General features: G+C 41.8%; 1 protein-coding gene across 1 annotated transcript in view; it reads right to left on the bottom strand.

The window, feature by feature from the left end:
- Window positions 1-1,113: 1,113 nt before the first annotated feature.
- Window positions 1,114-14,353, bottom strand: part of DISC1 (DISC1 scaffold protein) — a 345,468-nt gene continuing 332,228 nt past the window's right edge. Inside the window, exons 12-14 of the mRNA XM_014788932.2 lie at window positions 13,460-13,577; window positions 4,793-4,957; window positions 1,114-3,261 (exon numbers count right to left, since the gene is read on the bottom strand). Of these exons, the coding sequence (XP_014644418.2) occupies window positions 4,818-4,957; window positions 13,460-13,577 (258 nt within the window). The 3' untranslated portion in view covers window positions 1,114-3,261; window positions 4,793-4,817. The remainder of the gene's footprint in view (window positions 3,262-4,792; window positions 4,958-13,459; window positions 13,578-14,353) is intronic.

The raw sequence follows: 14,353 nt of genomic DNA on the forward strand, positions 1-14,353 counted from the left end.
TAATTTATTTAAACAGTTTACTATTGACGAAAACTTAGGTTGTTTCTCATTTTTGCTTTTACAAATAATGGTACTGTTAAAAAATAAACTGAGGCATATTAAACATTTTAAGAGTTTATTTGAGGAAAAATTGATTCAAATCGGGCAGTGTCAAACTGAAAGTGGTTAGGAGCGCTCCACTGACAGGAGTTCGGGGAGACTTTTATAGAGAAGAGGTGGAAGCAAAGCAAGGGCACTATTGATTGGCTATGGCTTAAAGCCTAGTTGGCTATTTGTGACTGATTGTCCTTAGGTATTGATTTCATAACCTTGAAGCGTTTACAGGCTTAGGTTTAGGTTTGCTTATGTCGGCCTCCACGGCTCTAGAGCCACCTCTAACGGCCTCCTTGTTTAATTAATTTAATGGTACAAGCGTACATTTCTGCACATGCATGTGTACATCTGTAGTTTAAGTACCTAGATGAGGAATTGCTAGAAGGGTGAAGCGGGGAGTGGATATTGGCGACATCCAGATACCTATGACTCAACTGGGATCAGGGAATATTCATAAATTACGTAATTTAGAGAGTTGACAATTTATGATGATTTCCAATCCAGAAGTATAATGTGTCTAGTTATTCAGTTCTCCTCTTACGTCCATTTTAAAATTTCCTTCATCTATGACTTATACATTTCTTATTTAATTTTATTCCTACCTGTTTTCTCTTTATTTTTGTTGCTATTGAAAATGTGGTCTTTTCTTATACTTTCTTTTCTGATTATTGTTTGGATATGTAAAGCCTGTTTATTTTGGTATGTTAATTGTGTAAAAATTTTTCTCTTAATTCTCTTAGGTTTTCTATCTTATCATTATACCATCTGTCTATCACTATACCATATTAATGCTATATCTCCTCCTTTCCAAATTGTAACCCTCACTTATTTTTCTTGCCTAACTGAATTAGCCAGTGTCTTCATGAAAATATTTCCAGTGGTGTTGGTGGCACTTTTGTCTTGCTTAGTGGTAATGTTATTTTCAATGTCCTCAATCAAGGGGTCTGGAATAGAAAATTCTATTGTTTTCTGATTGGTTGATATCTGAAAGTAAACACATACACAATTTTAAAGCATTGTTTTATTATAAATGTTTTGTGTGATGTAACTATACAATTAATCATCCTGTAACAAAAAGATGAGATGTACAAACCTGATAAATTTTTCCTATCATCCATACTCCAGAAGACACAACAAAAATGTTAAAGATGCACCATGTTTTAGATATCAGTTTTAATTTCATGTAACAAAAAGTAAACTTCATGAAGCAATAAATTATATGACAAAATTCAAAGATTAGATAAGGTGAGGATATTAAAAATAAACTATTGAATCACTTATACAAAAAGGCATTGACCAATGAGTGTAAGGTTGCTTTCTCGAATGCTTTCTGAAAAACACCAACTGGATGGGGATTTTCAAGAAAATGTGCCCAGTGTGAGGCAGTAAGTGGTTGTCCCTCGCGTGGCTTTTGTGGTGGATTGGGAATGAATGGTTGGTGAGGACGGTGGTGGGTGGGCAGGTGTGCTTCAGCCTGTCTGAGCCTAGACTCGATGGCCGAAGAACTGTGGGGCTCACCTGGGGAAGAGGGAAGCCAAGGTTCCCTAGGCTCAGTTTCTCTGACTCTTCAGGCAGGACTCCCAAGGCTACCACGCATTCTTAAGTGAACTAATAAGTTCCAAGACTCAAAGTCCCAAAAAGACATTAAAGGCACTTTAGGAAGAGCACCATTTAAGAGTATTCTACCTGTCTCTAAGTGCTACTGTCATGCCACTGCTTACCAGCTCTGTGCCTCGGTGAAGTTAATTAGTCTCCTAAGGCTCAGTTTTGGCATCTACAAACACCTACCTCATAAGGTTGATATGGGAATTAAAGGTGATAATGATTACAAAGGTCTTAGGATGGTCCCAGCACATACACGACAGCCCTTACATGTTCCTGGGATAGGGAAACCATCCTGATTGCAGAGGAAGACAAGTTCCCATATTAATTTGATTTGGGGAAGGATCATTTTGATCTTGAAATTTAGGAAGTTGGAAGGAACTGAGACTGTTCCAAACTGAGAACATGCCCTCACTCAGGCTGCTGAAAGATAAATGGGCAGCCATTTGAATGCCAGCATCTCAGCACAGTGGGCAGTATAATATATTATTTATTCTCTCACACTGTGTCACAGTGAAGTCAGCCTCTAACTCATGATTTTCAATCTGCCCTTTGGCTCATGGTCTTCACTGTCTCCATAAAGGCTTAAACTTTTATTGTTGTTGTTTTATTGCTTTTAAATTCAAGCCCTAATTTCTTTTTTTGTTGCCCTGACAAAAACTGCCCTAAATTATGGTTTGAGATAAATGGTCCTGGGTCTTCCAGGGTCACAGTGGCCAAGGAGGGGGTTTGTCCTGAGAAGGCATTGTGGCCAGAGGAAGCCCCCTGGCCTTTAGCAGCCTTCCTGGCTGACTCTGACACCAGCATAGACTAGAGGTGAGTTGCAGCACGTGGTTAAAGCATCATTCACCTGCCCTAGTACTTAAACTTAGCCAGGCTTCTCAACGAGGAAATGAACACAGCGCCTAGGGGAGGTACCAGAGAACCCTTATTTGGGGCCCACTCAGAGCAGTTATTAGCCTCCAGGATTTTCAAATACATCATGACCTCAGAATTATTCATGATGATGTCTGAGTAATACAAAACACTTGGGTCAGTGACTGTTAACATGTCTTGTGTCTGGGGGGCTTTTTAAAATGACACACATCAAAGTAGGGAGGTCTTATTGACTATATGGTCAATTCTGACTCTTCCCAAGTTTTGCTTTACTGGAATTAATCTAAGGATTCAAGGATTTCAAGTGCCATATGACTAGTACATAATAATTTTTAGCTATGATTATAAATAATTCAGGAATTTGGTCCATCATTAAGAAACCAAGAATTCCTGGAACAAACTAATACTTATTATTAAAATATGTATAGTATATTTTCAAAAATGCTCAAGATAAAACTGTAGAGAACACAACCAGCCAATTCAAACACTGTGCTTCGCTCTGTTTCCTGGACCCTGGCCAACGGCTGGCTTAAGCCGGGGCATCTCCTTGACTGAGGACAGCAGTACTGCACAGCACGGGAGCCTCAGCGAAGCGCCAGCTGTCTTCTGAAAATGACAGCATGACTTCAGGAAATGGCAAAAATTGTCTCACATCCATGGATCCTAATGAAGGCGGGAGCAGCACTCTTTCTGTAAGTATAAATGAAAACAGAAGCTCAAAAAGAGCAAGTAATCAGTAAGCTCAACAAACCGCGGCACGTAGTCATTAATCTCAACGCTCTGCAAAAGTTGGGGTTTGCTCTCTAACACACATATACAAGTGACATAAACCAGGATTGGGACCACAACTTCCCCAGAAGTGCAGTGCTGCACAACACTAGATTGGTGGAATATTGGTAGGATTTAAGTGAAAAAAAAATCTCTGATCCACTAAAGTTAGGAAGTTTGCAGTCAGAGAAAATTAAGCAGGTTTCTTCACTATAAGCTCTCTCACAGGCTAATATGCTAATGTGCACCATGGATCTCCAAGCGGAAGTTATGCCGTGGCATATTTCCCAACGTACTTGACCGACGTGGGACCCCTTTGTTGGTGGAGCATCTCTAGGAGGCTGCCTTCCTCAGTGCACTTTGGGAAGTGCTGCCTAATTGAACTCTGCCTGTTTCACAGCTGCCTCAGCAGGGAGGGGCCTGCAATGCCCCACATTACTGAGTACTGCGTTGCTGTACTGAGTACGCACTGCCTTGCTGAGGCTGTAATGCCTTATTGAGTATGCAATACCTTACTGAGTACCACACTGTCTTAGTGAGTACTGTACGGCCTTACTGAGTACTGCACCGCTTCACTAAGTACTACCTTCTGAGTACTGCACTGCCTCATTGAGTATGTACTGCCTTGCTGAATACCGTACTGCACTGGGGTTTCCACATCCATGTCCTCCCTGACACTGAGTGGAACAGGTTTGGGAGAACATAACAGAGGATCAAAAGTTTAAACATGTCACCTGATCCATTCATGCCCCCTACCCACTGCCCACTCTCTTTGTAGGTGAATTTCAGAATATCCCAATGGAACATCAGGGACCCTTTCTGCGGAGACAGGCATTGCCACTATAGGAAAACCAAAAGGTGCATATCACCGATAGGCTGTTACTTTAAAAAATATCTTTTGGAATTTTTCATATTAATTCTTCTGAGATTATAGTGAATCACAGGAGAAGCAAGGTGAAAAGCTGTTAATTCCAGATTCTAGGGTTAATTAGCTCCTTTATACCACACTTCTGTAGGAAAGTGTAATAGGTATGGTGACAGAGACTTATGTTAGGTTCCCTTTTTATAGATTCTTGAATCAGGAAATACTTTAATTGCAGCAAAAAGCAAGATGGTACAAGAAAAGCGACATTTTTCTACCAGAATTCACACCAACTTCTCTCTAATGGGGGCTGAGATGAAAAGATTTTCAAGTCCTGAGCAGGATGCTCCTGTTAATGACACAGTAAAGTTGCCTCTGACTGACATTTAGAAGGAGATTCAGCAGATCCTTCCCCGCTCCGTGTTCCAACGTGCAGACTTCCGATTCAGCCTCAGGAGAGCAAACGTGATCCACCTTTCTACCAGGAGACCTTGAAGCTCTGTGTCTCCGTAATCGATTCAGGCACATTGGTTATGCGGGGGAGGTGAGCGGGGCCCCCTGAGCATCCATATTGATGATGTGGTCACTCACCCGCCTTCCCCCATCCTGTCATGCCTCAGGCCTGTGCTTCCCGGACACCAGCTGTCACACAGGAAGCTGCAGCCTCCCTTTCTCCCGCCTCCTTTGCTGGCTGGAGCTGCAGGATCATGGCCTGCAGAGTTTCCTTCACCATCTGGAGCTCCCTCTTGAGAGACTGTGCGCACATTGTTAAGGAACACATGCAAAGGTGATCGGCGGCCCTCTGCAGCCTCCGAGGGATCTAATAAGAGCATGCATGCCTGCTGGAAGCAGATGGGCACTGCCATCTAATTGCAGTTTCAAGTTCTTCCAAATTGTAGGAATTAAATATTAATACTAATTTTACACTTCTTTTAAGAGCGATTGCAATTTCTACGAGGCCTGAGGTTATTAACTATCTCAAGTAAGGTTTTAGAAAGGAAAAGGAAAGAGTCAGCTCTTAGACTGAGACAGATGGCCAACTGGGAGGCTCCATGATACATGGGCAGTGTGACTGTAATTCCTGCTAAGCCCCAAGCTGGGGCGGGGAAACTGTCACATCCAACTGCTCCGACAGCGCAAAGGGCAAAAGGCTGGAAATCAGAGCCTCCTCTGGAAATCAGAGCCATCTAGGATTTGGGGGCCACCACAGGTGCAGAGGGGTACTCTGGCCCAGATTCAGAGTCATGAGTTATGGTCCCTGTTTGTCATTAGCTGGACTTATCACCTTGTGCAAATCACTCTGAACCTCAGTTTTCTTATGAAACAATGACTTCTGAACCCCTGTAGGTCCTAATCTGCTGTCATGTGGTATAGTCCCAGGTACTTGTAGAACAGCCATTCAAAGGACTGAAGATTTGACAGAGTGCAGAGAGCTTGCCTTTTCTGGGTTTGTTTGTTTGTTTTTCCTTAAATTGTTGGGTTCTTAGTTTCCTAATCTGCAAAGTTGCTTCTCACATAGAGACAACAATCATAGAGAACTTAGCATTTAATTATATGGGATAAATAAGACTGTCATTCTCAAGAAATGGGCTCTCTTCTGGGTGTTTGAGCTACGGAACGTTTACCCAGTGATGGTCTTCTGTCTATCCATAGTCAGGTCCCACTGCTCTTTCCTTTTGTATTTGTAGTCAGAACAACTCTAAGATAAACACAGGATGAGCGATGGGTTGAATTCTCTTAATTTAACAGGGAAACTAACCTCATCCAACAGGAACGAAGGCGAAACAAGAACTATGTCAACACTACTTAAATACCACTAAAAATCATCACATGAAGTTGGACCACTTGAATATTACTAGATCAGATATGGAGAAAACAGAAAGTTTTGGGGAAAGTAGCTCACAGAGATCTTACCACTCACAGTCTGTCTATGCTACAATGTTGTATTATTGCAGTACAATGTCAATGCAATGTCAAGAGAAAAAGACACCCTTAGGTTATGACTGTAGAAAGCTTTCTCTTTCTTTTTTAAATAAGGAACTCTGGAGGATCCTGGGAATCATACAAATGAACCTTTCCTGAGCAAAAATGTTGAACCACCCTGGAAAGATTTTGGCAGCTTTTCACTGTCTTGAAGCTTCACCAGACATCATCATTTCTGTAATTTACATACATTTTCTATGATGGTTCACTCCTTGCGCTTGAACTCGAGGGAATGAGGGTGGGGTTGGTGGGTGCAAGGGAAAAGAGAATCCAATATTTGTCTTTTTTTTCCTAAGGGGCTTTGTTTTTCTCCATTTCTCTGGACAGCTCTGCTAATCTTTAGTGAAAACACATATGACTTTATACAAGCAAAAGCATAAGTGGTCCCAGATCGAATATCAAGCTGCAATTTAATCACAAGTTATGCTACATTTATAAAGAGTAAGCATGGAGCTTAAGCAGTTTATGAATCCTGACCAACTCCTGAGATTTAATTACCTTTGATATGCAGCCTGGAACTACACGCCCCTATTTGTAACATGCTAAATGATGACAAAGGTTTTTAGAGAGAGAAACTGAACCAAAATGAGATGCTTCTGAAAGAACTCATAAAATTTCTGGCAGGACACACTGAACAGGTTTTTAAGAAGAGAGTGATTGAGAAGCCCCAAAGGAAAAAGACTAAGTTATGTAACTAAAATAACACATCAGCCCTTCACATGACAATCTCCTCTGACACATGGAGGAGTCAGAAGGCGGGATTTGAGGATGTAATCAACAGCTATGGGAAGCTGGCAAATCATTTAAGGCTTTAATTCTCTCACAGGTAAAAATGCAGATTCTCATACCTTCTTCACAGGGCTGGGGTTAAAAGAAATACTCTTTTCTTGTGAGAGTACAGTGCCTTTTGTGAGGCACTATGAGATTTAAAGTTTATTTACTAATATAGCAGATGTAGCAAATACCTTAGGCTCTAAGCAGGGCTAGACATTAGAAATCCTGGAAACCTCATTTAGTAAGCCTGTGGGGCAATAATCCCCAATATGATTAAAACCATGTTTTTATTTATAAAATACCTCTCTCTAGCCAACCTGCCTGTATGATTCCTTATTTAATATGAGTTCCAAAACATTTTGAGTGTATTGAAATGGAAGACAGTCAAGGATAAAATGTGGAGTGGGGGATAAAAAAGCAAATTGCAGAACAACTTGTATGGAAAGATCCTAATTTTCAAAAAAAAAAAAAAAGAAAAAAGAAAAAAAAAGACTATAGAGATAAGCCATTTCTAGTTAGAAAAGTGCCTTAGGAGGACACAGTGGTAGACTTCTAGGATTGGTACTGAGAGGGAGATGGAGTCTTTTTTTCATACTTCTGTAATATTCACAATGGACATGCATACTTTCGTATTTAAATCAATGTGTTTATAGAAGAAACCACTTGAAACATTTCCCCATTAAGCAGCTGGGGAAATGAAAGTATAGATAGAAATCCTCATTCTTTCCTTCACTCATTCAAATATTCAAATATTTCTCGAGCTCCTCCTGCGTGCAAGAAATGTTCTGGATGTCAGATGTACAGGAGTGAACCGAACTACATTAGTGCTGCCACGGAGCTTAAGTGCCAGTGAGTGGAGCAGAAAATACACACACAGGCGCATACATAGACTGTGAAATGGGAGCCATGGGAAGGTCCAGAGCAGGAGAGCGACATGATCACTCTGGCTGCTTTAACTCTTAATAAATTAAAGGGGGCAAGGACAGAAGTGTGGGGATGAGAGGAGGCCATTGCAATAATTCAGGCAAGAAAAGATCATGGCTTGGACCTGGGCAGTGGCAGTGGAGGTGGTGAGAGGTGGTCAGATTCTGGATATGTTTTGAAGATAGAGCCAACAGCATATGGTGATGGACTAGACGTGGAATGCGAAAGAAGCAAAAGGCATTGAGAATGACTCCCAGGTTTTTTATCTAAGCAATGAACTGGAAAAAACAGACTTGCAACTTATCAAGAAGGAGCAGACTGGGAATGAGTCAGGTTTTTTGAGGGTGGGGAGGAATTTGATTTTGGACAAGTTAAGTTGGAAAAGCCTATTTGTCAGCCAAGTGGAGATGTTGAGTAGGAAGTAGACATGAGTCTGAGGTTCAGGGAGAGATCCAGGCTGCAGATATGTACTTGGAGGTTATATTGAAAAATACGTTTTAAAAATATTTTTACAACATTTTCTCACTGTATCCCATTTGATACATCTAACCAAGATCTTAAGGCTACCAAGTAGTAGAGCAGGACCAGAATCAGATTTTCTGATTGCTAGTCCACTGGGCTCATAGATGAAGCCCATTGACATATTTGACCTTGACTTTTTGTCAAAGGGCTGAGCAAATAAAGTAAAACTCCAGTATTGGAATTTTAGCTATGTATGATGGAGGTGCTCACTACATCTAAGTACAAGAAAAGGTCTCAAAAGAGCAGAATGATTCTTGTGATGCTGTGCCATCAAAACTAAGTATAAAGTTCCCCTGCAACAGATGTGCCACCAGATATCTGTGGCATCTAAGAAAATCAGCAGATTAATCACAATAATGGCACAAGGAGTGACATGCCAACATCTTAAAAACACCTTTGGAACCCAAGACCATTCTTTACCACCTTGAAACAAACTACACGCATATCAAGCAAGTGTATAACTTCTTGATAGTAAAATTGTGCAAACTGTGTTTACAATTAGTGCAGTGGTAAGACAGCAAGACACCTTTCACAGATATCGATCAGGAACACAGAGGTAAGGCAATATTGTCATTTAGGGCAGCCATTTGCAAAGATCCTCAAATTTTTTTCAAAGGAGTCTTTTGTTTATGTATGAAAACAATTGAGTGTTTTATAGTCAATTGGGATTCCAAGTGATCATCTTAGCAGCTGCATCAAAAGTAGGTCTTCAGTTCATCTGACCTACTTTGGTTCAGAAAGAAACTACAGCAGATCCTTTGAAACTGCTTCTCATTTGCTAAAGTATTTCTTCATATCAACAGTGTTCCACTGCAGCCACTATGGTCTCCAGTACTGGCAAATCTACCTTCCCGGAAAAGCCAAAGGTGAGGAACACAGTTGTTAAAGAGTAAAGAGGAAAGCCTCGCCCCCACACATGTTCTGCTTCAGTGGATTTGATGCTTGTACAGGGTACTCCTGCTGGTGCCTACCTGGTGCTAAGCCAGCAGCAGGACAGCCTGGCGTCCACACCCTCTCCTAGGCTTCCTCTTCTCCTCCACTGTGGTGCTCCAACTCTCCCTCTTCCCACCCTACTCCCTTTGGTGGGAGCCAAAGGGAAAAGCCCTGGCCACCATACCTGCATCAGCTCTGCATACACAATACTTTAAACCACAACCTCTTAGGGTCTCAGTTTTCTTATCTATAAAACTTGTGAGTGGAGCTCCCTGATCCTCATAATCCCTCTTCCAGCTCTTTAGCTCTAGAAGCAGAAAACAATTCCATGGAGACAGATCAATCTCCCAAATCTCCTGTTACTTTTCTCTGTTCAAGCTACAAATTTGAAAGCTGAACCAAACAAGGGTTCGTAAAGAGATGTGATGTTTGTGCATGTGCCTGGATGTATTTAGAGTATTTGCATGCCATCTAGCACCACCAAAACTAATTGATTGGGAACCATGCATTCCAAATAAGCAGAGAGAATAGAATTCCATGAGGGTTTCCTGGACATGGATGTAAATAGAATCGCAAATAGAATCAGTCTGTCTCTATCTCATCTGTGACTCAGAGGAAGGCAGAACTGCCCTGGGGGCTTTGAAACATGCAAAAGTGTTCTGATCCTGGGTGTACTTCTTTTCCTTTGAAAGTGTGTTGTAGAAGTTGAAGGAGGAAAAAATGAGAAAAATACCTGCTTAAAAATTCACCCAACCTAGATGGTTTTCAGTTAAAGCATTTTGAACTTGGAGGAACCATTATATACACCCAAAACGTTTTTCAAAACACAACTGCTAATTAGGACCCAAAATAACTGTGAAATTGTACTAGAGACTCAGACTAACGTTCCTGGAAATCCCGGCTTGGCTGGCAGTGAAGTCACACCTCCCGTCCTCTCCTCAGACACCGGGCATGAGTCACCTCTCTGACGCCGGCTCTTCCAATTAATGGTGCAGACTCCAGACTCGCCGCCATGGTAGCTGACAGGTTTGTGTTTTTTGGTCATGCTACATGTAATTTAGTGAGCCTGTCAGGATGATGAAGAGACATGGTCAGTTTTCTCCCCCTCTTCCAATCTGTCAATCAAGTGTCTTCTTCATAAAAGCAGGCGACTCCCAGCAGGCTGCCCGTTGCGCTGATATGAAGTCAGGATGCCCAGAGGCCCTGTTTGGAAACTCAACCCCACTATAGGTCACTGGCCCAATCCTCTGTTGATTCCACATAAACAATGCTTTCCCACACACATGGCTTATGCAGAAGCTTAGTGCACTCCACACAAAGAATGAGCATCCATAGCATCCAAGCCTTGAATCTTCTGGATGTGGACTCACATTAATCATGTTGTCTCCACATCATATGCACAGTAGGCTCTGGCAGAGTGCTTTGTGGACTCAAAAACATTACATTCATGTTGTTGCTGGCAAAGCTGTTTCTTTCATCCACACTCAGCTTTGTATCTTTGATCAAGGATGGAAACACACACCAGTCAGAGTTTGGCTGGAGGATTCTGGCAGCCTCTTTGAATCTCTAGATAAGTTCTAATTTGAAACAAGGGCTTTGGTTTGTGTAGGGAGCCTCCGCAGAGGCTTGTAAATACGTCTTTCTATCTTAGGGCACCACGTTCCACTCAAATCTAAGTGCCGCTTTGTAGGAGTTTAAAGCTACCTCTGTGTGTTTACCCTCAATCAGAGACACAGAACAAAGCCTGGGCTTCACAGGAAAGCCTGGGTTAAAATCCATATTGTGATGTAGATTTTATTTGAGGGATAGGGGGTTGAATTCAGTACCTAAACAGGTGCTTCCCAACCCCCCGTTTACATGTCCCCAGGATGTCTCCATTTACCTCAGCAGGGATCAGCAAAATTCTCAAAAAACATAATTTCAATAAAACACTTTTATTATAGCGTAAAATTTTTATAGTAACTCTATGTTCCACAGAACAGGCCTGTCCATTTACTTATAGGCATAGTTGCCTCCTGATTAGCAAAGAAGGACCACAGGGCTTGTGGCTGGAAGATTCCGCCACTCATTAGAAATGACCTTGGACCAGCCATGTACTTGCTAGGCCTCAGTTTCTCACCTGTCAAGTAGGGATAGTAATCTCTATCCATCTATAGCAGTTTTATTAGAATTAAATGACTTTTCATATAAGCCATTGTGTGGTTATTGATCAAGTCCTTCAAGCAGTTATTACAGAATTGTTGAATCAACTGACCTCGAAACCTCTTATGTGTAAATGGGATGTGGTTTGAGCTTGTGACACAGACACTGAGAATGGTGAGGCAAACGGACTCGGAGAATATAGTTTTCTACCTAAAACCAACCACTTACCGCACATAAGAACTATGTTAAACGTACTTTCTGAATAAAGCTCCATTTAGCCCCCAGGGAAACCTTAGACGTACATGTTGTTATCTGATGTTACAGACAAGGAAGCTGATGCTTACAGGGGCTTTATCAACAGTCTGTGATCTTGTTGCTACTGAATCTGGCTTGGATTGGCTGTGGGAAAACTAAAAGGGTCTTATTTACACACAGCTCTGTCCCCTCCCAGCCTCCTCCCCACCACCCAACCTTATTAAGGAGAAAACCCAATACCCTAGAATCAAACTAATCTTCTAGAAAATTTTTAACAAGAGATCAACACAGACCCTGACAGCAGCTCTCAGAACTGCTACCTGAACCCACCACAAGCCTGAGGTATGTCCCACTGAAGAATGACCCCACCTGCTGGGGAACCCCTCTATATGCATTGCCTCTATGCACAGCGTTGTCCCCAAGTGCAGCCACAAACAGTTACTTGCCCGTTGGCTGGAGGCCAAGCCCCCTTATAAATGCTCAAATCTGTGCAACCCATGAACATGGAATAAACGAAAATGTAAAACAAAATTTCTTCTACTGCTTCTTTGGCCAACTGGCTAATAATAGCTTGAACACTAGTTTTGCAAGAGGCAGGAAATTATGAAGAACAGAATGTCTACTTTTAAAAATCTACCTTGAGCAATGTGAAAATATCTGCTGATTAAGTTGAAGAAATTTCCTGCTAAGTTTAACAAGCAAGGTCAAAGATTTAAGGTTAGAATGAGAAAAGAAACATAGTGTTGAATCCTTCATCAAACTGTGGATCTGAATACTTGTGATCAAGATTAATCCTTGACCATTGAAAGCTACTTACACACACACACACACACACACGCAAACACACACTCAAGATAAAGTCTGTAAGAACTAAAATTCTGAAAAGTAAGACAGCAAGGAGAAGCAAAGACCAAAATAGCTAGATTTCCCACAAATACATCTAATAAAAGTCATTCTACTAAATAGAAAGAATGAATGAACAGAGAAATGCTCTCATCTAGGGAAGCGTCAACTTGCGATTAAATAACTGAAAAGATACAGGACGGGGCTGCATATCCCTTCATCCATCTGTGCATCCATCCGCTTGCCCTCAACAGAACTAACCAGGGACAAGCTGACAGCATCCACAGATCAACATGGGACACAGTGCTTTCCTATGGATGCAGACCTAAGCCAACATGTTCTCATGCATCTTGCTCACTGGCAGCTCATTTTGGTGAAGATATTTGCAGATGTGACACCAAGTGTATTGCCTTGTGCAAGAAGAAATTGAAAAGGAGTGATCCAAGACTTGTTAGTTATGGTACTCCACCACCAGTTACACTGCAGAACTGCATGGTAAAGAAAACCAAAGATGGATTTGGGTTTCTTGGTATGGAGAAAGTCCCCAGAAAACGGAGCCAGTCAGATCCATAACCGTCTGAGCCACACAAACCCCGCTTCACATCCCCTGAAAACTGTATTATGTCATTGTATGCATGCCTAAATGTCAGGGGTAACTTTTAGTGGTCAGGTTTAATAATAAAAAATGATGAATTACTCACCAAAACCTAGAGAGAAAACATTGCATATTGGATAATCTCAGAGATCTGAGGTGTGCTGTATTACAAATAACAGCAGTATCTATTTGTTTTCATCTGCTGAGGCATGGAAAAGATGTATATTTTTTAAAGACTTTTACAAAACAACCTAGCAGGTGCTTAATCTGAAAGATGAAAAGGATATGAATGAGCTCTTCATCATGACTCTGAATCGCTGTGTGAAGTTGATCTTCTAAGTACAATAACTTCTTGCCTATGGCTTCACATTTTTCTCCAAGTTCTGCAGAAAAGATGTAAGATTCCTGGCCGGAGAAAAAGAAAAAGATAACTTGTGAGCAATAGGCTTTTTCAGGGCCACGAACACATCTGTAATTTACCCAGCGGTACACAAAGGGAAGATTTCCCAACAGAGCTCTCCCAGCTTCTGCAGCTCAGTAGAGTCACACCAGAACCTTTGTCTGCCCTGGAGGTCATTCTTTTTTTTTGTGAGGAAGATCAGCCCTGAACTAACATACATGCCAATCCTCCTCTTTTTTGCTGAGAAAGACCGACCCTGAGCTAACATCTATGGCCAATCCTCCTCCTTTTTTTTTCCCTTTTTCTCCCCAAAGCCCCAGTAGATAGTTGTATGTCATAGTTACACAACCTTCTAGTTGCTGTATGTGGGACGTCGCCTCAGCATGACCGCACAAGCGGTGCGTCGCTGTGTGCCCGGGATCCGAACCCGGGCCACCAGTAGCGGAGCACGCGCACTTAACTGCTAAGCCACAGGGCCAGCCCTGGAGGTCATTCTTGAGAAGACATGAACTGATTTCAGGTTATTACCCAATGGTGAGCTGTATCTACACAGCTCTACAGGTTACCTCCCTGGTCATTTTAAAGTGCTATTTCTAGTATGTCAATTCCTAAAGTGGGTTTATCAAAGGGGAAGCCTGAGTCTTCCAGCTGCATCCATGGGCAAAGTCACAATATAACAGGAATTCTAACCAGAGAGTCTGAGGCCAGTCACAGGAGCAACTAGGCTGACTTGTAAGAACAAAGAGATATTCCCTTACGGGTACAGGAATGTAACAGGGCA

This window comes from Ceratotherium simum, chromosome 6 (genome assembly GCF_057802395.1).
Source record: "Ceratotherium simum simum isolate JZ-2026a chromosome 6, ASM5780239v1, whole genome shotgun sequence".
In the NCBI taxonomy this organism is placed as follows: domain Eukaryota; kingdom Metazoa; phylum Chordata; class Mammalia; order Perissodactyla; family Rhinocerotidae; genus Ceratotherium; species Ceratotherium simum.